At 44.2% G+C, this 26000-nt stretch overlaps 1 protein-coding gene across 1 annotated transcript in view; it reads left to right on the top strand.

Annotated features, from left to right (window-relative positions):
• armc9 (armadillo repeat containing 9) overlaps window positions 1-26000 on the top strand; it is a 63219-nt gene that overhangs the window by 20559 nt on the left and 16660 nt on the right. Inside the window, exons 8-16 of the mRNA XM_084172112.1 lie at window positions 473-630; window positions 3644-3742; window positions 8213-8247; window positions 10653-10764; window positions 11390-11482; window positions 16854-16944; window positions 17644-17767; window positions 18561-18700; window positions 20578-20654. Of these exons, the coding sequence (XP_084028238.1) occupies window positions 473-630; window positions 3644-3742; window positions 8213-8247; window positions 10653-10764; window positions 11390-11482; window positions 16854-16944; window positions 17644-17767; window positions 18561-18700; window positions 20578-20654 (929 nt within the window). The remainder of the gene's footprint in view (window positions 1-472; window positions 631-3643; window positions 3743-8212; window positions 8248-10652; window positions 10765-11389; window positions 11483-16853; window positions 16945-17643; window positions 17768-18560; window positions 18701-20577; window positions 20655-26000) is intronic.

Below are 26000 nucleotides of genomic sequence, written 5' to 3'. Positions count from 1 at the left end.
ATTCAACATGGCCTCCAGTCCATTCAACATGGCCTCCAGTCCATTCATCATGGCCTCCAGTCCATTCAACATGGCCTCCAGTCCATTCATCATGGCCTCCAGTCCATTCATCATGGCCTCCAGTCCATTCATCATCCATTCATCATGGCCTCCAGTCCATTCAACATGGCCTCCAGTCCATTCATCATGGCCTCCAGTCCATTCATCATGGCCTCCAGTCCATTCATCATCCATTCATCATGGCCTCCAGTCCATTCAACATGGCCTCCAGTCCATTCAACATGGCCTCCAGTCCATTCAACATGGCCTCATTCTAATTCTATGGGAGTTACATAATTGCTAGATGTTTTTGTGCTTATGTGTGTGGCTGTTTGATTCTGTTTGTGTGTGTGTGTGTGTGTGTGTGTGTGTGTGTGTGTGTGTGTGTGTGTGTGTGTGTGTGTGTCTGCGTGTGCGCTGTATGTGTTTGCAGACACCATACAGCAGTTGCAGCTGCAGCTTGCCGAAGCAGAGAAGAGGACCACCAGCTACATGAGGAGGTTTAATAAGATGCAGGCCGACCACCACAACCTGATAGGAGTCACTGCCGAGCTGGTGGACTCACTGGAGGCTACCGTCAGTGGGAAAATGGTAGGGCCTAATCTGTTGCCACACGTGTACACACACACAGGTACAAATACATTAGCCTGGTCCCAGATCTGTTTGTGCTGTCATGTCAAATACATTAGCCTGGTCCCAGATCTGTTTGTGCTGTCGTGTCAAATACATTAGCCTGGTCCCAGATCTGTTTGTGCTGTCATGTCAAATACATTAGCCTGGTCCCAGATCTGTTTGTGCTGTCGTGTCAAATACATTAGCCTGGTCCCAGATCTGTTTGTGCTGTCATGTCAAATACAGTAGCCTGGTCCCAGATCTGTTTGTGCTGTCATGTCAAATACATTAGCCTGGTCCCAGATCTGTTTGTGCTGTCATGTCAAATACAGTAGCCTGGTCCCAGATCTGTTTGTGCTGTCATGTCAAATACATTAGCCTGGTCCCAGATCTGTTTGTGCTGTCATGTCAAATACAGTAGCCTGGTCCCAGATCTGTTTGTGCTGTCATGTCAAATACATTAGCCTGGTCCCAGATCTGTTTGTGCTGTCATGTCAAATACATTAGCCTGGTCCCAGATCTGTTTGTGCTCTCATGTCAAATACATTAGCCTGGTCCCAGATCTGTTTGTGCTCTCATGTCAAATACATTAGCCTGGTCCCAGATCTGTTTGTGCTGTCATGTCAAATACATTAGCCTGGTCCCAGATCTGTTTGTGCTCTCATGTCAAATACATTAGCCTGGTCCCAGATCTGTTTGTGCTGTCATGTCAAATACAGTAGCCTGGTCCCAGATCTGTTTGTGCTGTCATGTCAAATACATTAGCCTGGTCCCAGATCTGTTTGTGCTGTCATGTCAAATACAGTAGCCTGGTCCCAGATCTGTTTGTGCTGTCATGTCAAATACATTAGCCTGGTCCCAGATCTGTTTGTGCTGTCATGTCAAATACAGTAGCCTGGTCCCAGATCTGTTTGTGCTGTCATGTCAAATACATTAGCCTGGTCCCAGATCTGTTTGTGCTGTCATGTCAAATACATTAGCCTGGTCCCAGATCTGTTTGTGCTCTCATGTCAAATACATTAGCCTGGTCCCAGATCTGTTTGTGCTCTCATGTCAAATACATTAGCCTGGTCCCAGATCTGTTTGTGCTGTCATGTCAAATACATTAGCCTGGTCCCAGATCTGTTTGTGCTCTCATGTCAAATACATTAGCCTGGTCCCAGATCTGTTTGTGCTGTCATGTCAAATACATTAGCCTGGTCCCAGATCTGTTTGTGCTGTCATGTCAAATACATTAGCCTGGTCCCAGATCTGTTTGTGCTGTCATGTCTACAATGTTTACATAATGTTTTGCCGACTTTACATGTATATACTGTATTCTAGTCAAGGCTCATCCTATATAACTACTGCTGTACACACTTTTCTATTCATATACTGTCCATACTGTCTATACACACCATTTATACACTGAGAGTACAAAACTTTAAGAACACCTTCCTAAAATTGAGTTGCTTAAAAATCCTTCTTTAACCTGTCTCTTCCCCTTTCATCTATACTGATTGACGTGGATTTACCAGCTTTCACCTGGTCAGTCTATGTCATGGAAATAATAATAATAAGTCTCCCGAGTGGCGCAGTGGTCTAAGGCACTGCATCGCAGTGCTAGCTGTGCCACTAGAGATCCTGGTTCGAATCCAGGCTCTGTCGTAGCCGGCCGCGACCGGGAGACCCATGGGGCGGCGCACAATTGGCCCAGTGTCGTCCAGGGTAGGGGAGGGAATGGCCGGCAGGGATGTAGCTCAGTTGGTAGAGCATGGCGTTTGCAACGCCAGGGTTGTGGGTTTGATTCCCATGGGGGGCCAGTATGAAAAAATTATAAAAAAATGTATGCACTAACTGTAAGTCGCTCTGGATAAGAGCGTCTGCTAAATGACTAAAATGTTAAATGGAAATGGAAAGAGCAGGTGTTCTTAATGTTGTGTACACTCAGTGTATATATATTTATATTACGGACGATGACATTGCTCGTTCTGATATTTCTTAATTTCTTATTTTTTACTTTTTGGATTATGTTATTGTATTGCTAGATATTACTGCACTCACTGTTGGAGCTAGAAATGCAAACATTTAGCTACATCTGCAAATCTGTGTACGCAATAAATCAACTTTGATTTGAACTCCTTGTCATGAAAAAAATTATGAAACCCAGTTTGTTTGCCTGTTTAGGAGTGGCATGATGGTACCAACAGACTGTTACCCAGGCTATAGATACAACAAACCTTGAAACACTGAACACACACACACATCATTTTGTAGTGATGTGGACACCGAGGAACTTGACGCGCTCGACCTGCTCCACAACAGCCCCGTCAATGTGGATGGGGGCGTGCTCGGCCCTCCGTTTCCTGTAGTCCACGATCAACTCCTTTGTTTACGTTGAGGGAGAAGTTGTTGTCCTGGCACCACATTGCCACGTCTCACTGACCTCCTCCCTAAAGGCTGTCTCATCGTCGTTAGTGATCCGGCCAACCACCGTCGTGTCGTCAGCAAACTTAATGATGGTGTTGGAGTTGTGAGTGAACAGGGAGTACAGGAGGGGACTAAGCACGCACACCTGAGGGCCCCCCCCGTGTTGAGGGACTGGCGAAATGACCCCACTTGTCCGAATTTTCCTTGTTTTACAATCCTTGTGGGGACCAAACAATTGATTCTCATTCAAAATCCTATTTTCCATAACCCTAACCCCTAACCACAAACCCTAACTCCTAAACCTAACCCTAAAATAGCCTTTTTCCTTGTGGTGACCGGCGAAATGTCCCCACTTGTCTGAATTGTCCTTGTTTTACAATCCTTGTGAGGACTTCTGGTCTTCTGATAAACCAAACAGACAGTATAACAGCGCCATCATCATACATCCTGATGACTGATGTAGGCTACACTCACAACATACACAAAAACAGCAAGCTCTTCCTCACTCCCCCCCCTTTCCATTCCTCCTCCCCACACACTCCTCTCTGAGCTCAGTCGGGATGTTCTGGTTATGTTTTTGCAGATCTCCCCAGAATACCTCCAGAGTGTGTGTGTGCGTCTTTTCAGCGGCCAGCTGAGGCAGAGTGCGGCGCAGAGCATCGACTTCACCAGGCCTGGCACTGTGAGTGACAACACCCTTCGCTGACGACAAAACACTCCATTTCCCATGGGCGCTGTAGAGCCGTTTTAGTAGAAAACACTTTCTGCAGTATAGCCTCTCTCCACTTTCTCCTGAGTGAATGACTTCTAAACGTGACACAGCATTATGTAGCAATACATTATATTTATTTAGCCTCTCACGTTGGTATGACTAATGGTTAACCAAGTAGGAAAGTTAGTACCTTAATACATAACTGTATTTCCAGTGCGTAAACCTTTCTTTGTTGTTACAATTCATAGCAGCTCTTAGCTGTCCAGTTTGCTGTTAGTATTGTGGCACTCCTCAATCTGAGACGTATTCTACGTTTCTCAAGGACGTCACCCCCAACAGAACACACACACACACACACAAGCAACACCCTACAGCATTAATCCCCCCAAAAAAAAATCTGAGCGAGATGGCAACGTCCTTTACACAATATACACTGTACCTTTATGTAGTATGCTGTGCTGATGCAGAAGGTTGCTAGAGAAGTGCCATGTCATTGAGGGGTTTTAACAAAATGGCCGGTGTTCACTCCACCACAAGGCTCTTTCACTCCACTTACATTTTACATTTTTACATTTTAGTCATTTAGCAGACGCTCTTATCCAGAGCGACTTACAGGAGCAATTAGGGTCAAGTGCCTTGCTCAAGGGCACATCGACAGATTTTTCACCTTGGGGATTAGAACCAGCGACCTTTCGGTTACTGGCACAGCGTTCTTACTCGCTAAGCTACCTGCTACCTGCCGCCCACTTGTCAATGGTAGTGTACAGTATGTATCTGCATGACATGCATAGGGTATATCACATGTGTATGTGTTAGCTAAGGTCCACTAGACAATTCTTGTGTTCCTAAAAACAGTTTGGTGGTCTGGCTGATTGTGCTTTGATGACACCCTCTGTTCTCATATCATTGAAATGGACCTAATACATTCAAACCAATGTATTAATTTACTCATGTTCTATGTTGTGCTGACCACATCCCTGATGTGCTTCTTCATTTGGTTCGAACTGGCCTAGTGTATCTGTTAGCTTGTGTGTTTTTGACTTCTTCAATTCAACTGCTTCTTTCTTTTTGTGTGTTTTTGTGTGATTGTCTGTCCATGAAGGGTTATTACTCTATGAGTCCTTATGATGACGGATATGTAAGTTTTACTGAATTTTTCATCCTTTTGTTCTGTCGTCCCTTCTCCCGTCTTGCTCGCGCCTTGCCTTGTCGGTCTATCCCTCCCTCTCTCCCTCTCGCCCTCTCCTCCTCTCCCCTCCTCTCCCCTATACCTTTACATGGCTCCTTGAATTGGCCCCATACTCCTTTGTTTTCTCTGCTTCCCATAAGATTGCCTAGTTCAACGGGATGTTTGTCCTTGTTTCTCTGAAGAATGGTTCCCTTTTTGTCTGGCGAGGAGGCAGCGTGTTTGGTGAAATCCCTCAGGGGCGTAGCCGACGACTTCACTAAGCATTCACTTGTCCCACTTCCATAGTTTGCCATCATCTCATCTCTCTGATGGCTATACCAATGTTCCCTCCTAATTTTTTTCGGCACTGAGCGAATTTCAGGACTGCTGAGCGCAAGGTTGAACATTGTGAAAATTCCAGCGTGCGTTTACTGTGAACACTGAGTCTGTACCCGCTTTAAGTTACAGTTTTAACAGTGGCCAAGTAGACTACTGTGGCTATTTGATCATAATGTAGGCCTATCAGAGTGGCATACCATAAAAAAACAATGGAGAAAATGCATCACATAAAATTTTAACACGGAAATAGCTGTTCTATCATTCAGCCTACAGTAGCAGCCAATGTGTGGTATTCAGTCAAGGCCTACATTCCATGAGACTTAAAAAAATAACATGCATGGCTTGACATTAACCTGTTTATCCACTTGTCCTTCAGACAAGGAGGTGACTGAAAATGTTGTTGTGTTGTTTGATGCAAGAAACCACTTTACAAAATAAAATGCATTATTATTCCCATACCATTATTACAGAGAATCAGACAAATTATGCTACCCTCTGCCTATTGGCTACTTAGCTTATTCAAGCCTGTGTCAAAATACAACACTGCCCCTTTAAGACAAAAAAAAAAGCTCTTTACCTGACTCGCTTTTCAAAGATGTCTAGAAATACACACGTTTTGTGCTCTTGTAGGAAGCAATCACTCCCCTATTGCTGACTACAAATGATCTATAACTGGGCTAATAACTCACTAACTAGCAAAGGATATTAACAGAATGTGCTCACGTTGCTACATGCAGCTCTCGCTTTGATCTCAAAACAAGCGCATCTACTCACGACCGCTCATGCTGTAAACACAGTCCAGTTCAAAGTAAATGGCACAGATCCATATATGGCAATGGTCTATTTGCATATAGGCCTACTGCAACTCTGATTGGTTGTGCCGCACCGGTCTGTGTAGAGTATAGAGTATGTGCTGAGTCTTGCGTGTCAATGCAGTAGAAACCTATTCCGATGTGTTCTGCCTACAACAAAATTGCATAGTTTGTTTGGTTTCGGGTATGTTGCATTGAAAGTGGCTAATATTGCATTGATTCGATCACAGTTGCCACAGTAAAGGGAAACGTTGATGGTGTTAACTAACAGGGAAACCTCTAGAACGTTGAGTGGAAGTTCCATCTCGTGCTTCTCTTTTGTGGGCTGATATTTCTACTGTGCTGCAGTCTCGGGGCTGCGCGCAGCTTAGCGGGAACATTGGTCCCAACTGACCTAAGAAGAATGATGATACCAGTGCACTTCTTATTTTAAGCAATTTTCCTATGCCAAAGTGCCAAACAGGATAGGGGAAAGGAGCAGAAAAACTTCTCAACTGTTTAGAAAAGGAAATGTTTAAAAAAAAAAAGCTGAGAATTGCATAATAGCCTACGACTGGGTTTCACTTGGCCGAGAAAGAGTTTCTGTTGCTGTTAACTGGAACTTTGCTATAATCTGTTTTTGCGATTTTAAATTTTCCCATTCCGAGAATCTTTGAATCTTAGGTTTAAAGCCATTGGTGCTTTCCAGTTAGGGTCAACCTCTTCTCCAGCCACATAGAGAATGACTGTTCTCCATTGGAATACAACACCATAATTGCAGTATAATTATCGTAGACTTCCCCCATTTATTATAGATGGCTCTCACAGATTTCACTGTGTCTACCTGCCTATGGGGAGAAACCAGAACTCAGACAGTCCACCCAAATACCTGAATTATATTAGGATACGCATATTAAACCCACTTATCAAACAGACGATAAGTCGACTGTTTCTGTAAACTGTGTGTGGTAATTCGATTCCAGTGTCTGCAATGTTATTTTAGATATACCATTTAAAAGCCTTTTTATTTTTTAAACTTTTCATCAGTCACCGGTCTTCATTTTATAGACTGTACGAGGCCAAAAATAACTCAAAAGGAATATCGACGAAAATTGATGTGAGTGTTCTTGCCTTTTGAAAATACTATTTTCCCATTCTAACTAACCATATTTGTTTTTACATTTTACATTTACGTCATTTGGTAGACGCTCTCATCCAGAGCGACTTACGTTGTTCTACCCTAAAGTCCCTGTCGTCCATTTCAGTTCGGCTTGAGGCAACTAAACTAACAGAGGTCAATTCATGGGAAAGGCTAATCTCCTTAACATTCCTATATCTCAATGTCCTCTCTGGTGGAATTTGCTGCAGGAGACCCGGTCACAGTAAATCCTCTGTCAAATGTCACAGTCAGAACATGACATGAACACCTGCACCCTTCATGCTTGGGGGGGGAACAGCCATTTAAAAAAAAAATAATAATTATGTAGGATCCAAGACATGTCTTTCTCCCCCATCACGTTCTATCTACACCAAGGCCAGAAATGATATGGGTCACCTCACTGACCTTTTCCTCGAGCTAATCATCCAGTTTTGAGGCTGGATTTCAGTTGGAAACACGCTAATTAAGCCGGTGCTACGTCTGTTCTGTCCACGGCTCTCTTACAGAACCAGGCCTATAGGACACGTGTAGCAATTCTTGAAACACGAAAGGAATTGGTTGCTGCTCGCTAACACCTCGCCCGTTGTGTTCCTCCTTGCTCATTGGATTGGGCAGTGTCCCTGTCACTCATTGCATGGGCACTGTTGCCATAGGTTACACCCAGGGTTTGCGCATGTGACCAAACCATAACCTGCACGCATGAACCCCTGTCCGTCCGTTAGTGCATTAGTTAACCTGACCTAACCACCGTTTTATTTAGGGTGACGGGGAAACTTGGGTAAGTGTGAGACAGCTGAGCAAGAACATATCTCATCTGCTGGATACGAACAACCCTATGTTTTGGCATCTTTTCTATGTCAAAAGATGATCAATATGAACACAAAAAGCTACTCTAGATATGTCAGTCATCTCAGTGTGTTGCGGTTGAAATGTAAAATACTACAATTTGCTCTAACGCTACAATTTGTCTTTCTCTCTCCCAGGCTTCCTCATTGCTACGAGCGTCTATTGCACCTCTGTAAGTCCCCTCATTGAGTTGTTCTGTGGAACCTGCTGGGCAAATGGCATATTGAAAAAAAATAACTTAATAAATGTTAAAAATGGTACACAGTGTGCAGGGATCCCATTGCATTACATTACATTACCTTAGATACACTTCTTAATTGTATATGGGCTCACTGGTATATTTAATTCCATAAGACATGAACTGTCCGTAGTTTATTATGACCTGGGATTTACCATCACAGTGAACTGTCCTTAGTTTATTATGACCTGGGATTTACCATCACAGTGAACTGTCCTTAGTTTATTATGACCTGGGATTTACCATCACAGTGAACTGTCCATAGTTTATTATGACCTGGGATTTACCATCACAGTGAACCGTCCTTAGTTTATTATGACCTGGGATTTACCATCACAGTGAACTGTCCATAGTTTATTATGACCTGGGATTTACCATCACAGTGAACTGTCCTTAGTTTATTATGACCTGGGATTTACCATCACAGTGAACTGTCCATAGTTTATTATGACCTGGGATTTACCATCACAGTGAACTGTCCTTAGTTTATTATGACCTGGGATTTACCATCACAGTGAACTGTCCATAGTTTATTATGACCTGGGATTTACCATCACAGTGAACTAGCAGGTCCTACAGGCCCTAGTTTTGTCTCACCTGGACTACTGTGGACTAGGTTCCACAGAGAGGGGCTTAGGATCATTACTATTGGCCCAGAACAGGACAGCACAGCTGGTCATTAAATTGACAAAGTAGAGGAGAGATTGACTTCATCACTACTAGTATTTGTGAGAAGTATTGACATGTTGAATGCACCGAGCTGTCTGTTTATACTACTAGCACACAGCTCGGACACCCATGCATACCCCACAAGACATGCCACCAGAGGTCTCTTCACAGTCCCCAAGTCCAGAACAGACTATGGGAGGCGCACAATACTACATAGAGCCATGACTACATGGAACTCTATTCCACATCAGGTAACTCATGCAAGCAGTAAAATTAGATTTATAAAACATAAATACACCTTATTGAACAGCGGGGACTGTGAAGAGACACACACGCATACACACACATGATAACATACACACTATACACACACGTACACATGGATTTTGTGTTGTAGATACACTATATATACAAAAGTAAGTGGAAACGTCTAGGAGCAACAATGGCTCAGCCGCGAAGTGGTAGGCCACACATGCTCACAGAACGGGACCGCCAAGTGCTGAAGCGCGTAAAAAATCAGTTGCAACACTCACTTCCGAATTCCAAACTGCCTCTGGAAGCAACATCAGCACAATAACTGTTCATCGGGAGCTTCATGAAATAGGTTTCCATGGCCGAGCAGCCGCACACAAGCCTAAGATCACCATGCGCAATGCCAAGCGTCGGCTGGAGTGGTGTAAAGCTCGCCGCCATTGGACTCTAGAACAGTGGAAATTAGTTCTCTGGAGTGATGAATCACGCTTCACCATCTGGCAGACCGACGGACAAATCTGGGTTTCGTGGATGCCAGGGGAACGCTACCTGCCCCAATGCATAGTGCCAACAATAAAGTTTGGTGGAGGAGGAATAATGGTCTGGGGCTGTTTTTCATGGCCCCTTAGTTCCAGTGAAGGGAAATTACATTCTAGACGATTCTGTGCTTCCAACTTTGTGGCAACCATTTGGGGAAGGCCCTTTCCTGTTTCAGCATGACAATGCCCCCGTGCACAAAGGGAGGACAATACAGAAATGGTTTGTTGAGATCTGTGTGGAAGAACTTGATTGGCCTGCACAGAGCCCTGACCTCAACCCCATCGAACACCTTTGGGATGAATTGGAACGCCGACTGCAAGCCAGGCCAAATCGCCCAACATCAGTGCCCAACCTCACTAATGCTCTTGTGGCTGAATGGAAGCAAGTCCCAGCAGCAATGTTCCAACATCTAGTGGAAAGCCTTCCCAGAAGAGTGGAGGCTGTTATAGCAGCAAAAGGGGGGACCAACTCCATATTAATGCCCATGATTTTTGGAATGAGATGTTCAACGAGCAGGTGTCCACATACCTTTGGTCATGTACTGTATGTGATAGTAGAGTAGTGGCCTGAGGGCACACACTTAATGTCTTGTGAATTATGTTGGGAAATGTAATGCAATGTTTTTAATTGTATATAACTGCCTTAATTTTGCTGGACCCCAGGAAGAGTAGCTGCTGCCTTGGCAGGAACTAATGGGGATCCATAATAAACCCCAGGAAGAGTAGCTGCTGCCTTGGCAGGAACTAATGGGGATCCATAATAAACCCCAGGAAGAGTAGCTGCTGCCTTGGCAGGAACTAATGGGGATCCATAATAAATACAAATACAAACTAGAGCAGGTAGTTTATGAAAAACACCCACCATCTCCCCCTATGCAGGAGGCCTAAGGAGGTGCCGCTGCTGCCCTCTCTGGACTATGACAAGCTGAAGAGAGACCTGCTGGGGGGTTCAGACAGACTCAAGGCCCTGCTGCTCCAGGCCCTGTGCTGGGTGAGTCAGACAGCCTGGACATGCCTAGGCCTACTACTACTGAACTGTCTCTATGTCTCTGTGTCTCTCTGTCTCTGTGTCTCTCTGTCTCTGTGTCGCTCTGTCTCTGTGTCTCTCTGTCTCTGTGTCTCTATGTCTCTGTGCCTCTAGGTCTCTGTGCCTGTATGTATGCCTGCCGTTCTGTATGTCTGCCTGTCTGCCGGTCTGTCTGTCTGTCTGTCTGTCTGTCTGCCGGTCTGTTCCTATATGTCTGTCTGTCTGCCGGTCTGTTCCTGTCTGTCTGTCTGTCTGTCTGTCTGTCTGCTGATCTGTCTGCCTGCCTGTCTGCCTGTCTGTCTGCCGGTCTGTCTGTCTGTCTGCCGGTCTGTTCCTGTCTGCCTGTCTGTCTGCCGGTCTGTTCCTGTCTGTCTGCCGGTCTGTCTGTCTGCCGGTCTGTCTGTCTGCCGATCTGTCTGCCTGCCTGTCTGCCTGCCTGTCTACCTGCCTGTCTGCCGGTCTGTTCCTGTCTATCTGCCGGTCTGTTCCTGTCTGCCGGTCTGTCTGTCTGCCGGTCTGTTCCTGTCTGTCTGCCTGTCTGTCTGTCTGCCGGTCTGTGTCATCACCTTGTGTGTTACCCTATCCCCAGAGGCTGACCCGTTCTCTCCATGGTGAGCAAAGGGACACGGTACTGCAGGCCTACGTCAGCAACGACCTCCTGGATCGCCAGAGCACCAGACAGGTGGGTTACAGGCAGGGTGGTGTGGGGTGAAGTTGCCCCTTGACACTGATCTTGGGTCCGTTTAGGTTAAGGTTAGGATTGGCTGATGGGGAAGCTGATCCTAGATCTGTACCTATGGGAAACTTCAGCCCGGCGCTTACAGGGTGACATTTAGGTTCTGATACAACCATGAGATAACCATGAGATAACCATTAGACAGATTGTCTTACAGATAACGGTAAGTTAAAACCATAGGGGCTTTGTCATGATTCTCTCTCCTCTCCCCAAAGTGGCCACTCATTCACTTCCCCTTAAGGATTTAAAGCATTGCTAAGTACACACTTCAGAGAGAAGAGGGAAGAATCTGAATTGGGCTTTTGTTTCTCTTAATGGATCAAGGAAAGCTCTTGAATGGCTAAAGAGTCCACTCACAGGCTTTCACAGGTTCTAAATGTTGGGAAGATTTCATATTCGACATGGTCATGAACTCTTTTGGTAAGGTCAAAGTTCATCAGCCTCTCTTAAGTAGGCTAGATACCACATTTAATTTGACAGTAGTAATGGGCGGGTTTAAAATGCCTCTCACACACATGCAAACATACACACACACACACGCACACACACACACACACACCCTCTCCTGGTAAGAAAGACAATCAATTGAACATCTGAACATCTCACTCTCTTCAGTAAACATGCTATCTTAATCTCATTATTTTAACCTTTTACGAAACAGCCCCGACCTCCAATTCAGTGCCAGTAGCACCGTTTTTCTCCTGGCTTCTTGAATTACCACCATAGGGAAGGAATCAAGGAGGGCCCCTGTATCATGTTCCTACGATTCACTGGTTCCCAAGAAGATAGTTTGAGGAGTAAGGAGAAGCGTCTTTGTGTTTTATTGTTTTTGTTTGGTGAAAAAAAAGAGAACTCCCCTTTTTTTTTTTTTACTGCAACTGCCAACTACAGGAGGATTCATGATCCCGCTCTCAATGAGTGTAGACAGCCTGCTTCTGGCGCTCTGCTAATCATCAGATGGGGGGGAGGAGAGGAGGTAGGGGGTCCACGTGGGTAACTGGGGGGGGGGGAGGAGGTAGGGGGTCCACGTGGGTAACTGGGGGGGGGAGGAGAGGGGGTACGGGGGTCCACGTGGGTAACTGGGGGGGGGGGGAGAGGAGGTAGGGGGTCCACGTGGGTAACTGGGGGGGGGGGGGGGGGGGAGGTAGGGGGTCCACGTGGGTAACTGGGGGGGAGGAGAGGAGGTAGGGGGTCCACGTGGGTAACTGGGGGGGCCCTGCCTTTATTGAGTAATTAAAACAATTATTTAAAAAACTGCATAATAAATCAATTTGACTGGTAAAAACACTATAAAAAAAAACATTTCCGTTAATTATTATTATTGTTTATTTTTAATCCAACCACATGAGCCCGCACTCAATGTTCAAAATACACCAGAGAGCAATATTTAGCTATAGAGGATCAATAGCTTCTAAACAATAACTGTGGATTGAATTTGATCACGAGTGCATAGTGGCATCTGTCAAAATAAAGGAAACAACAACATAAAGGGTCTTAAACAGGTGTTGGGCCACCTCGAGCTGCCAGAACAGCTTCAATACGCCTTGGCATAGATAAACAGGTGTTGGGCCACCTCGAGCTGCCAGAACAGCTTCAATACGCCTTGACAGCAACATAAAGGGTCTGAAACAGGTGTTGGGCCACCTCGAGCTGCCAGAACAGCTTCAATACGCCTTGACAGCAACATAAAGGGTCTGAAACAGGTGTTGGGCCACCTCCAGCTGCCAGAACAGCTTCAATACGCCTTGGCATAGATTCTACAAGTGGACCTAAACCATGCCAGGAAAATGCACCCCACACACCATAACATAAACTTTGTATCTCTCAATTACTGAAGTGTTTCCTTTTGTTTTGGCAGTTAACGGTATGCCTACAGTCGAGAAGACCGCAATTTGGGCAGCATGCTTGCCAAATATAGAACAGCTTGTTGTGTTGTGGCCATAGACATATAATCCATAGAAGGGTTTTGGAACCTCTTACCCTGGCAATTTGACTGTTAAACTCATGGGTACACTAGCAATGGCTGCCAGTCTTTGACTGTTAAACTCATGGGTACACTAGCAATGGCTGCCAGTCTTGACTGTTAAACTCATGGGTACACTAGCAATGGCTGCCAGTCCTGACTTGAATGGGAACCGCCATCTATGGATTATATTTCTATGGTTGGTTACGGCTGTCTGTTTGCCTTTTGCACATTTCAAAATACAATCGTGGGAAAAAACGTAGTTTGTAAAAGAGAAGACTAATCTGTCTGTAGAACCAATAGAATACATTTTGTTTCTCAACTACTCCCAAAGTTTAGCGAACAGCAGCACTGTTTTTCAAAGTAGCTCATCTTGAGATAGGATATTGCCAAGAGGAGCGCATCGGCCATCACCGTGAGTAGTAGCCTCATCATTAGGTGAGTAAGTGTGCCACTGGAGATGTTATTTAGTAGCCTACTGTAAGCCTATAATAAATACAGTGGGGGAAAAAAGTATTTAGTCAGCCACCAATTGTGCAAGTTCTCCCACTTAAAAAGATGAGAGAGGCCTGTAATTTTCATCATAGGTACACGTCAACTATGACAGACAAATTGAGAAATAAAATTCCAGAAAATCACATTGTAGAATTTTTAATGAATTTATTTGCTAATTATGGTGGAAAATAAGTATTTGGTCACCTACAAACAAGCAAGATTTCTGGCTCTCACAGACCTGTAACTTCTTCTTTAAGGGGATCCTCTGTCCTCCACTCGTTACCTGTATTAATGGCACCTGTTTGAACTTGTTATCAGTATAAAAGACACCTGTCCACAACCTCAAACAGTCACACTCCAAACTCCACTATGGCCAAGACCAAAGAGCTGTCAAAGGACACCAGAAACAAAATTGTAGACCTGCACCAGGCTGGGAAGGCTGAATCTGCAATAGGTAAGCAGCTTGGTTTGAAGAAATCAACTGTGGGAGCAATTATTAGGAAATGGAAGACATACAAGACCACTGATAATCTCCCTCGATCTGGGGCTCCACGCAAGATCTCACCCCGTGGGGTCAAAATGATCACAAGAACGGTGAGCAAAAATCCCAGAACCACACGGGGGGACCTAGTGAATGACCTGCAGAGAGCTGGGACCAAAGTAACAAAGCCTACCATCAGTAACACACTACGCCGCCAGGGACTCAAATCCTGCTGTGCCAGACGTGTCCCCCTGCTTAAGCCAGTACATGTCCAGGCCCATCTGAAGTTTGCTAGAGTGCATTTGGATGATCCAGAAGAGGATTGGGAGAATGTCATATGGTCAGATGAAACGAAAATATAACTTTTTGGTAAAAACTCAACTCGTCGTGTTTGGAGGACAAAGAATGCTGAGTTGCATCCAAAGAACACCATACTTACTGTGAAGCATGGGGGTGAAAACATCATGCTTTGGGGCTGTTTTTCTGCAAAGGGACCATGACGACTGATCCGTGTAAAGGAAAGAATGAATGGGGCCATGTATCGTGAGATTTTGAGTGAAAACCTCCTTCCATCAGCAAGGGCATTGAAGATGAAACGTGGCTGGGTCGTTCAGCATGACAATGATCCCAAACACACCGCCCGGGCAACGAAGGAGTGGCTTCGTAAGAAGCATTTCAAGGTCCTGGAGTGGCCTAACCAGTCTCCAGATCTCAACCCCATAGAAAATCTTTGGAGGGAGTTGAAAGTCTGTGTTGCCCAGCGATAGCCCCAAAACATCACTGCTCTAGAGGAGATCTGCATGGAGGAATGGGCCAAAATACCAGCAACAGTGTGTGAAAACCTTGTGAAGACTTACAGAAAACGTTTGACCTGTGTCATTGCCAACAAAGGGTATATAACAAAGTATTGAGAAACTTTTGTTATTGACCAAATACTTATTTTCCACCATAATTTGCAAATAAATTCATAAAAAATCCTACAATGTGATTTTCTGGATTTCTTTTTCTCATTTTGTCTGTCATAGTTGACGTGTACCTATGATGAAAATTACAGGCCTCTCTCATCTTTTTAAGTGGGAGAACTTGCACAATTGGTGGCTGACTAAATACTTTTTTTCCCCACTGTATATATATTTATATATTGCCTCCTAATATTGTACAATCTGTGTGTCACTTCATTGGCCTGGGCTATTGTTAGTTTGAATTCAAGACCAGAGTGATATCAGTTTATCAGTGTCAGAGGAGCCTCTCATTTCGGTCATTTGTGTGGTATTAAAAAAAGATTCAGCTAATGACTTCTGTCATATATATATATATATATTTTTAAAGCCCCGGGGCCTATGATTTCTTCATCCGGCCCTGCGTCTCATGGAGATAAACACACGTGCAGTTTGAGCTACTCCAGGAAGTGACGTTGCAGGCTAGCTCAGTGCTGCCCCCCTCTCATTGAGTAACTCAAGTTGAAGGCCGACAGGGGTACTGCAGGCTGCCATTAGCAACTAAATTATCCTTATAACTTCTTCTGTGTGCGATTTTTAAAATAATCCGTTCAAGGACATGCGTCTGGTGTGTTAGAAGCAATTATTAGTACCATTATTGTCTTAGATCTTTTTTTAAAATATATTGACCACAAAGATGGCAATTTTTCCATTCACTATAATAGGAGATCCTGTTTTCTGCTAACAATGCCTGCGGTACCGTGGTCGGCCTTGAACTTCCATTGCTTCAATGAGAAAGGGGAGGTGGTTCTCCCCTGGCCTGCTCCAATGTCGTGTGATGAGGGTAGGTTTGTGCAGTGGCTGGCTTGAGACTGGCTCGTAGCCCAGATATGAATGGAACATTTTTACATTTTTACATTTTAGTCATTTAGCAGACGCTCTTATCCAGAGCGACATACAGTTAGTGAGTGCGTACATTTGTCATACTGGCCCCCCGTGGGGATCGAACCCACAACCCTGACGTTGCAAGTGCCATGCTCTACCAACTGAGCTACAGTCATATTTTAGGGAAATGATTTGACTTTGACAGTTGAAATTGTCTTCAGTGAACATGACCAAATGTTGGCCTACCAAGCACTTTCATTGTTTCATATAGATCAAACAAAATAGTTATTCCATGGTGACTAGTGAAGATTTGATTTAACTTTGTACATACAAATTAAATACAACTGAAATCCTAGAATGTTACCAGACCAAAAAGCCATGTTTTCCTACCAGATACAACTGAATTTGTGGGTTTTACGCACCAACCAAGTTTCTGGGTTGTCTCTTTTGATGGGAAATTGATCAACAATACATGTTAGACTGTGTTCAGTAACTTGCGTATGAAATGGTAAAACATACGTTGTCCGTTACACTGCCTTGGAATATGTTTTGCAGAAAACTGTGCTCCTTTTGATGAGGTCTAAGAACGGGATGGTCAGGCAGTACATGGCTCGTCTCATCAACGCTTTCGCATCCCTCGCAGAGGGTAAGTCATATGTTATTTAATGTGTTGTAGTATACAGTGCCTTCAGAAAGTATTCACATCCCTTGACTTTTTCCTAATTTTGTTATGTTACAGCCTGAATTTAAAATGTATTACATTGAGATTTTGTGTCACTGATCTACACACCATACCCCATAATGTAAAAGTGGAATTTTAATTGTAGAATTGTTTTGAAAATTAATAAAAAATGAAAAGCTGAAATGTTTTGTGTCAATAAGTATTCAACCCCTGTGTTATGGCAAGCCTAAATAAGTTCAGGAGTAAAAGTTTGCTTAACAAATCACATAATAAGTTGCATGGACTCATTCCGTGTTCAATAATAAGGGTTAACATGATTTTTGAATGACTACCCCATCTCTGTACCTTACACATAGAATTATCTGTAAGGTCCATCAGTCGAGCAGTGAATTTCAAGCACAGATTCAACCACAAAGACCCGGGTGGTTTTTCAATGTCTAGTAAAGAAGGGCACCGATTGGCAGATGTGTACACCCAGTCACTACAAACATACAGGCATCCTTCCTAACTCAGTAGCCGGAGAGGAAGGAAACTGCTCAGGTATTTCACCATGAGGCCAATGGTGATTTTGGAGCATGGATTTCAGGCTATATTCCTTAGTCGATGGTGGTGACCCCTGGTTGTGTTGTGTGTGTGTGTGTGTGTGTGTGTGTGTGGTTCCAGGTCGTGTGTACCTGTCCCAGGTCCCCTCTTTGTTGAGGCTGCTCATTGAGTCTCTAAGGACAGAGGAGAAGGACTCTGTGAGCAGAGAGAATGTCCTGGGAGCCCTGCAGAAACTCAGCCTCAGGTACACACACACACACACACACACACTCCCACTCACTCACTTCCTGACATACGCGCATACACACACACACTTCCTCGCATGCACACGCACACACACTTCCTCGCATACATCCACAATCAGCCCTACCGCCCTGTAGCACATTGTGAGGGGTTAACTGTATCCACAATCAGCCCTACCGCTGTGTAGCACATTGTGAGGGGTTAACTGTATCCACAATCAGCCCTAGTAGAGTGGACTAGAGAATTAGATATGCCAGTGTCACCACTTCTTTGTTTGTTGTTCAGAAAAACTATTGATTTGAAACACAAGCGTATAAAGGCAAATATTTGCAACACCTAGTGATGTCTGAGCCTAACCCTGTAGGCTTTGTTTCTCTGTGTTTGCTTGTTTCTGTGCGTCTGCATATGAGCGTCTGTTTGTGTGAACACGTGAATGAATGGGTTTGGTGTACATATCAATGTGTATGCGTGCGAACGTGGTGTGTGTGTGTGTGTGTGTATTCGCATTCGTGTGAGTGTGTATGCATTTGTCTGTGTGTGTTTCGGTGTGTATGCATTTGTCTGTGTGTGTTTCGGTGTGTATACGCTAACGTGTGTGTGTGTGTGGGTGGTTGTGCGCATCTGTGTGTGTGTGTGTGTGTGTGTATGTGTGTGTCTATTCGCATTCGTGTGAGTGTGTATGCATTTGTCTGTATGTGTTTTGGTGTGTCTGTGTCTGTGTGGGTGTGTGTGTGTGTGTGTCTATGTGTCTGTGTGTGTCTGTGTGTTGGTGTGTGTGTGTGTGTGTGCTCTAGGCGGAGCCAGCAGTCAGCCATGATAGAGGATGGTCTGATTGACTGGCTGGTAGACGAGCTACAGGACTCTGACTGTCTGTCTGACTACACTCTGGAGTACGCTGTGGCCCTGCTCATGAATCTATGTCTACGCAACAAAGGTATACAAACCCCAGGTAGATTCCTCACCTGGTACCACCCATACATGGTGCACTCTCCACCCGGTACCACCCATACCAGGTACACTCTCCACCTGGTACCACCCATACCAGGTACACTCTCCACCTGGTACCACCCATACCAGGTACACTCTCCACCTGGTACCACCCATACCTGGTGCACTCTCCACCTGGTACCACCCATACCTGGTGCACTCTCCACCTGGTACCACCCATACCAGGTACACTCTCCACCTGGTACCACCCATACCAGGTACACTCTCCACCTGGTACCACCCATACCAGGTACACTCTCCACCTGGTACCACCCATACCAGGTACACTCTCCACCTGGTACCACCCATACCAGGTACACTCTCCACCTGGTACCACCCATACCAGGTACACTCTCCACCTGGTACCACCCTTACCTGGTACACTCCCCCACCTAGTACGACACCCACCTGATGGCATAGTTCAATAGCCTGGTACACTCTCCACCTGATGGCATAGTTCAATAGCCTGGTCCCAGATCTGTTTGTGTCATCTTGCCAACTCTTAAAATGACAGTGGCAAAAGGAGTTACATTTACATTTTTACATTTACGAGTTGTCTGTACAACAAAAATAGATCTGGGACCAGGCTACGTTTCCCTCAGATTATTTTCCAGCCGCAGCGCAAAAGCCCCCGAAACAACATACAGGCCGTCAATTGAAACCAATAGAAGCAAAAGTATTTTGGACTGGGCTCCCACACCACCTATACAGGGGACGCTAACACAGTCCTCATCAGTTGTCTGAAGTGAAGTGGAAATTCAGCATCCTTATAAGAATTGTATCAACTTCCACTGTCTTCCAAGAGTTGCTGAAATTCCTCTTCACTTCAGTTTGCTCCTTAAAGACATGCTCCGGAACTTTGGCGACTGCTAAGTGTTTTTTTAAACCTCCCGCTTTGTGCTGGATGTGTCAATGTGTAGTCCATACATTCATAATATATCAGCAGAATTACTGTTAATACGTCAATCAGCCATGAAATCCCTAGTTTGAAATCCCTGTTTTTATGGAAGCTGTGCCATTGTGCCTAACATTTTCCCCCATGTGGGCCAGCCAATGAGTTCCTAGCAATTTGAGTTCCAGCCAATGAGCTTCAGCCCCTCACCATTTGAGTGACAGCTAGCAAGCTGCACGTCATATTGGTACGCAATTTTCTGGGACCACTTTTGGCTCAGAACTACTGGGTAAAATGTATACAAAAGTACTGGAGAATCTCTTTAATTCATGCACCTTGGCTAGAGAGTTAGGTGGTGGCAGTGATCCCTTCCCTCTGACCACAGAATTAGAACGAGTTACCTAGTTAGATCTCAAAATACCTATGACAATATACATAATATTATCGGCCATTTAGCAGACGCTTTTATCCAAAGACATTTAAAGTTATGCGTGCATTCATTTTTTTTGTATGGGACCCATACTATGGGTGGCCCCAGCGGAAATCAAACCCACTACCCTTGGCGTTGCAAGAGCCATGCTCTACCAACTGAGCCACACCAGGACCCTATGCTTCCACTCACTATTCATCTCTTTGTCCCTTGTATAGACTTCCAGCCCTGGGTCTTGTGTTAAATGCCCATTGATGTCACTGTAAGGGATTGATTCAAATCAAATTGAGTTAGATGGAGAGAGCAGAATGAAAGTGTCTTGTTCTGTCAGACCCGTATCTAACCCTAACCATTATCTCTGTAATGATGACTATCCTTGTTCTGTCAGACCTGTATCTAACCCTAACCCTTATCTCTGTAATGATGACTATCCTTGTTCTGTCAGACCCGTATCTAACCCTAACCCGTATCTCTGTCATGATGACTTGTCTTCTTGTTCCAGGAAAGAGGAAGTGTGCTGAGAACCCTAAACACGTGCTGAAGGTTCTGACTGACCTACTGGGACACGAGAACCACGAGGTAACACACACACACACACACACACACACACACACACACTCTCTCATGGACACACACACACACATGCAGTTATACACACAACTCTCACACACCCACACACATAGACAGACAACTGCAGTTGTGAATGAACACAAATCACTCACATATAAAACACACACAGACACACACACACACACACACACACACACACACACAGAGGTTAATCCGCACCAAGACACTGAGAACAGTCCCAGCTGATCACTAGGCACATTTGCTTGCTGGCGCTGTACTGTATGGTAGGGTTGGGCGGTATCTGGATTTTCATATCGCCAAACCGTCCTTCTCTCATCCAGGGATTTACGGTATTACCGGCTTAATACTTAGTATTACCGGTGCCAAAAACACCTTATTTTTCAGTAACTTACTTAGAAAGTAGCAAGTTCAATTTAGGGATTGCGTTAATGCAGAATTCTTCATTTCTCACGTCTGTTACCAGTATGCTAACAAAATTAGCACAAGTAATATTGAATTTCCCTGGAGGGTGCTAGCTAAATATGAACGAATTGCAAAGACAGACAGTCCAGCTCATAAAGTTATACATATATACACTACTGTTCAAAAGTTTGGGGTCACTTAGAAATGTCCTTGTTTTCGAAAGAATTCTTTTTTTTTGTCCATTATAATAACATCAAATTGATCAGAAATACAGTGTAGACATTGTTAATGTTGTAAATGGCTATTGTAGCTGGAAACGGCTGATTTTTTTAATGGAATATCTACATAGGCATACAGAGGCCCATTATCAGCAACCATCAGTCCTGTGTTCCAATGGCACGTTGTGTTTGCTAATCCAAGTTTTAAAAAAACTTTTGCAATTATGTTAACACAGCTGAAAACTGTTGTGCTGATTATAGAAGCAATAAAACTGGCCTTCTTGAGACTAGTTGAGTATCTGGAGCATCAGCAATTGTGGGTTCGATTACAGGCTCAAAATGGCCAGAAACACATAACTTTCTTCTGAAACTCGTCAGTCTATTCTTGTTCTGAGAAATGAAGGCTATTCCAAGATCTCGTACAACGCTGTGTACTACTCCCTTCACAGAACAGCGCAAACTGTCTCTAACCAGAATAGAAAGAGGAGTGGGAGGCCCCAGTGCACAACTGAGCAAGAGGACAAATACATTATAGTGTCTAGTTTGAGAAACAGACGTCTCACAAGTCCTCAACTGGCAGCTTCATTAAATAGTACCCGCAAAACACTAGTCTCAACATCAACAGTGAAGAGGCAACTCGGGGATGCTGACCTTCTAGGCAGAGTTGCAAAGAAAAAGCCATATCTCAGACTGGCCAATAAAAATAAAATATTAAGATGGGCAAAAGAACACAGACACTGGACAGAGGAAGATTGGAAAAAAGTGTTATGGACAGACGAATCGAAGTTTGAGGTGTTCGGATCACAAAGAAGAACATTTGTGAGACGCAGACCAAATGAAAAGATGCTGGAGGAGTGCTTGATGCCATCTGTCAAGCATGGTGGAGGCAATGTGATGGTCTGTGGGTGCTTTGGTGGTGGTAAAGTGGAAGATCTGTACAGGGTAAAAGGGATCTTGAAGAAGGAAGGCTATCACTCCATTTTCCAACGCCATGCCGTACCCTGTGGACGACGCTTGATTGGAACCAATTTCCTCCTACAACAGGACAATGACCCAAAGCACAGCTCCAAACTATGCAAGAACTATTTAGGGAAGAATCAGTCAGCTGGTATTCTGTCTATAATGGAGTAGCTAGCACAGTCACCGGATCTCAACCCTATTGAGCTGTTGTGGAAGCAGCTTGACCGTATGGTACGTAAGAAGTGCCCATCAAGCCAATCCAACTTGTGGGAGGTGCTTCAGGAAGCATGGGGTGAAATCTCTTCAGATTACCTCAACAAATTGGCAACTAGAATGCCAAAGGTCTGCAAGGCTGTAATTGCTGCAAATGGAGGATTCTTTAACGAAAGCAACGTTTGAAGGACACAATTATTATTTCAATTAAAAATCATTATTTCTAACCTTGTCAATGACTACATTTCCTATTCATTTTGCTATATTTCCTATTCAAACTAATTTCATGTATTTTTTCATGGAAAACAAGGACATTTTTAAGTGACCCCAAACTTTTGAACGGTAGTGTAGGTAGGAGCTACCGAATGTCATTTTTTGTGAGTTCGGACATTTACAAGCGAATGTGAACGAGAGACGTGCAAATGAACAAAGTTTTGACGCATGCTTGTCTGAAGCAAGATCAGTACTGGCTCTGAAGGTGCGTGGTTACTCACTGTGTCTGTGTGGAGTCTGGAGTCGCTAGGGCAACGGGCCTGCCTGCTCCGCTTGGAGAACTGAGTGCGAAAAAAAACGCAAGGAAATCTAAATATACTAGTGGCAGCTGGACAGATAACTCATCCAAAGGGCTTTGACTTGTCAAACACGGCAGAAAGCTTATACAATATGATGCCCCGTCACCTTGTTAATTCAGTAACTTACTTAGATAACTAGCAAGTTAAACTTATGGTGTTGCGTTAACGCAGAATTCTTCATTTTCCACAAATTTTTCTAGGTGTAGCCAGACTATTTTTCTCATGTAATATGCAAGATTAACCACAAGCAAAACATTAGGAAATGTAGCTGGCTGCATTCTTTCTATGATAAACATTAGAAATATGATGGCCATGCATCGTTTTGGCAAAAAAAGACGTTGCTTCTTCATTCTTTAGGCTTATTTCCTTGTGTGGCTGCCAGCCAAATAGCGTTGCACTTCTGTTGTCATCAGGATGAAAATGAAGTTATCTTCTGCCAAATGTGTTGCATTAATGTATTTTCTGTGAAGGAAAACTATAGTTGCACGTCCCTGATCGCTCTGTTGAAGCCCAAAAAAAAACACTGTTGACTTTCAATATAAAACGCGACCCCTGTCAACACACAGCTGGACTCGCCTGCTCCCGCTTTCTCCTGACAAACGCGTGACTGGCTCAACTGTTCTGGGAAACTACGGTAAGCTTCATAATGTAAAATAATGTGACAGGTGAAATGAGAACGCGATCTGCTTTTTCTTCTAATATATTGCACAAGTTAACTGCAGGTATTTACTTAAAAAGAAGCTACAATTTTTTTTTTTTGTTGAAAAACTTAAACTAAATTGATGGTATTGAAAAAACCATCCTGTGGCCAGTTCCAAATACCTCGGGAATATATACGGTTTATATGACATACCGCCCAAGCCTACTGTATGGCTGCGGTCTTGCGAACTCTGACCCAACTTTGCTATTTTCTGATTCTTTTTTGGCATTTATCACAAAATGTATCCGCTATAATTATTATGATCGACAAGAACTTTTGAACATCAGATCGGCAGTTACTAACCTCAATTCCGGCTTCAACTTGCCCTGGGCAGTTTGAGATACCCAAGAGGAAATGCCGGTGAAAAAGAGGCAGGATTAAGGCAAAGGGAAAACCGGCCACCTCTTCCCTCCATTCTACAGTCTCTTGATAATAAGATGGAAGACCTCCGATCGCAGATTTGTTATCAACGGGACTCTCGTAACTGCAATATTCTCTGCTTTTCTGAAACATGGCTTTCAGACAAGATGCCTCCCATGGCTGTACCCCCCATGGCTATCCAACTTTTATAGCTTCTCCATTCACCTGAGCAGACAGGACATTGCATTGATGGAAATTGAGAAGGGAAAGGGTATGCCTCGTCATCAACAGCAAATGGTGTGCTGACTCCAGCGCAGCGGAAGTCTATTGTTCACCCGTCTTGGAATACCTGATGGTCAAATGCTGATCTGTTATCGTGACTGCTGTATATACAGTGGGGAAAAAAAGTATTTAGTCAGCCACCAATTGTGCAAGTTCTCCCACTTAAAAAGATGAGAGAGGCCTGTAATTTTCATCATAGGTACACGTCAACTGTGACAGACAAATTTAGAATTTTTTTCTCCAGAAAATCACATTGTAGGATTTTTAATGAATTTATTTGCAAATTATGGTGGAAAATAAGTATTTGGTCACCTACAAACAAGCAAGATTTCTGGCTCTCACAGACCTGTAACTTCTTCTTTAAGAGGCTCCTCTGTCCTCCACTCGTTACCTGTATTAATGGCACCTGTTTGAACTTGTTATCAGTATAAAAGACACCTGTCCACAACCTCAAACAGTCACACTCCAAACTCCACTATGGCCAAGACCAAAGAGCTGTCAAAGGACACCAGAAACAAAATTGTAGACCTGCACCAGGCTGGGAAGACTGAATCTGCAATAGGTAAGCAGCTTGGTTTGAAGAAATCAACTGTGGGAGCAATTATTAGGAAATGGAAGACATACAAGACCACTGATAATCTCCCTCGATCTGGGGCTCCATGCAAGATCTCACCCCGTGGGGTCAAAATGATCACAAGAACGGTGAGCAAAAATCCCAGAACCACACGGGGGGACCTAGTGAATGACCTGCAGAGAGCTGGGACCAAAGTAACAAAGCCTACCATCAGTAACACACTACGCCGCCAGGGACTCAAATCCTGCAGTGCCAGACGTGTCCCCCTGCTTAAGCCAGTACATGTCCAGGCCCGTCGGAAGTTTGCTAGAGTGCATTTGGATGATCCAGAAGAGGATTGGGAGAATGTCATATGGTCAGATGAAACCAAAATAGAACTTTTTGGTAAAAACTCAACTCGTCGTGTTTGGAGGACAAAGAATGCCGAGTTGCATCCAAAGAACACCATACCTACTGTGAAGCATGGGGTGGAAACATCATGCTTTGGGTCTGTTTTTCTGCAAAGGGACCAGGACGACTGATCCGTGTAAAGGAAAGAATGAATGGGGCCATGTATCGTGAGATTTTGAGTGAAAAACTCCTTCCATCAGCAAGGGCATTGAAGATGAAACGTGGCTGGGTCTTTCAGCATGACAATGATCCCAAACACACCGCCCGGGCAACGAAGGAGTGGCTTCATAAGAAGCATTTCAAGGTCCTGGAGTGGCCTAGTCAGTCTCCAGATCTCAACCCCATAGAAAATCTTTGGAGGGAGTTGAAAGTCCGTGTTGCCCAGCAACAGCCCCAAAACATCACTGCTCTAGAGGAGATCTGCATGGAGGAATGGGCCAAAATACCAGCAACAGTGTGTGAAAACCTTGTGAAGACTTACAGAAAACGTTTGACCTGTGTCATTGCCAACAAAGGGTATATAACAAAGTATTGAGAAACTTTTGTTATTGACCAAATACTTATTTTCCACCATAATTTGCAAATAAATTCATTAAAAATCCTACAATGTGATTTTCAGGATTTTTTTTCTCATTTTGTCTGTCATAGTTGACGTGTACCTAT

This window comes from Coregonus lavaretus (assembly GCF_964263955.1).
Source record: "Coregonus lavaretus genome assembly, chromosome: 11".
Lineage (NCBI taxonomy): Eukaryota > Metazoa > Chordata > Actinopteri > Salmoniformes > Salmonidae > Coregonus > Coregonus lavaretus.
The sequence above is the reverse complement of the archived record's forward strand: the minus strand, read 5'-3'. Positions and strand labels throughout refer to the sequence as shown.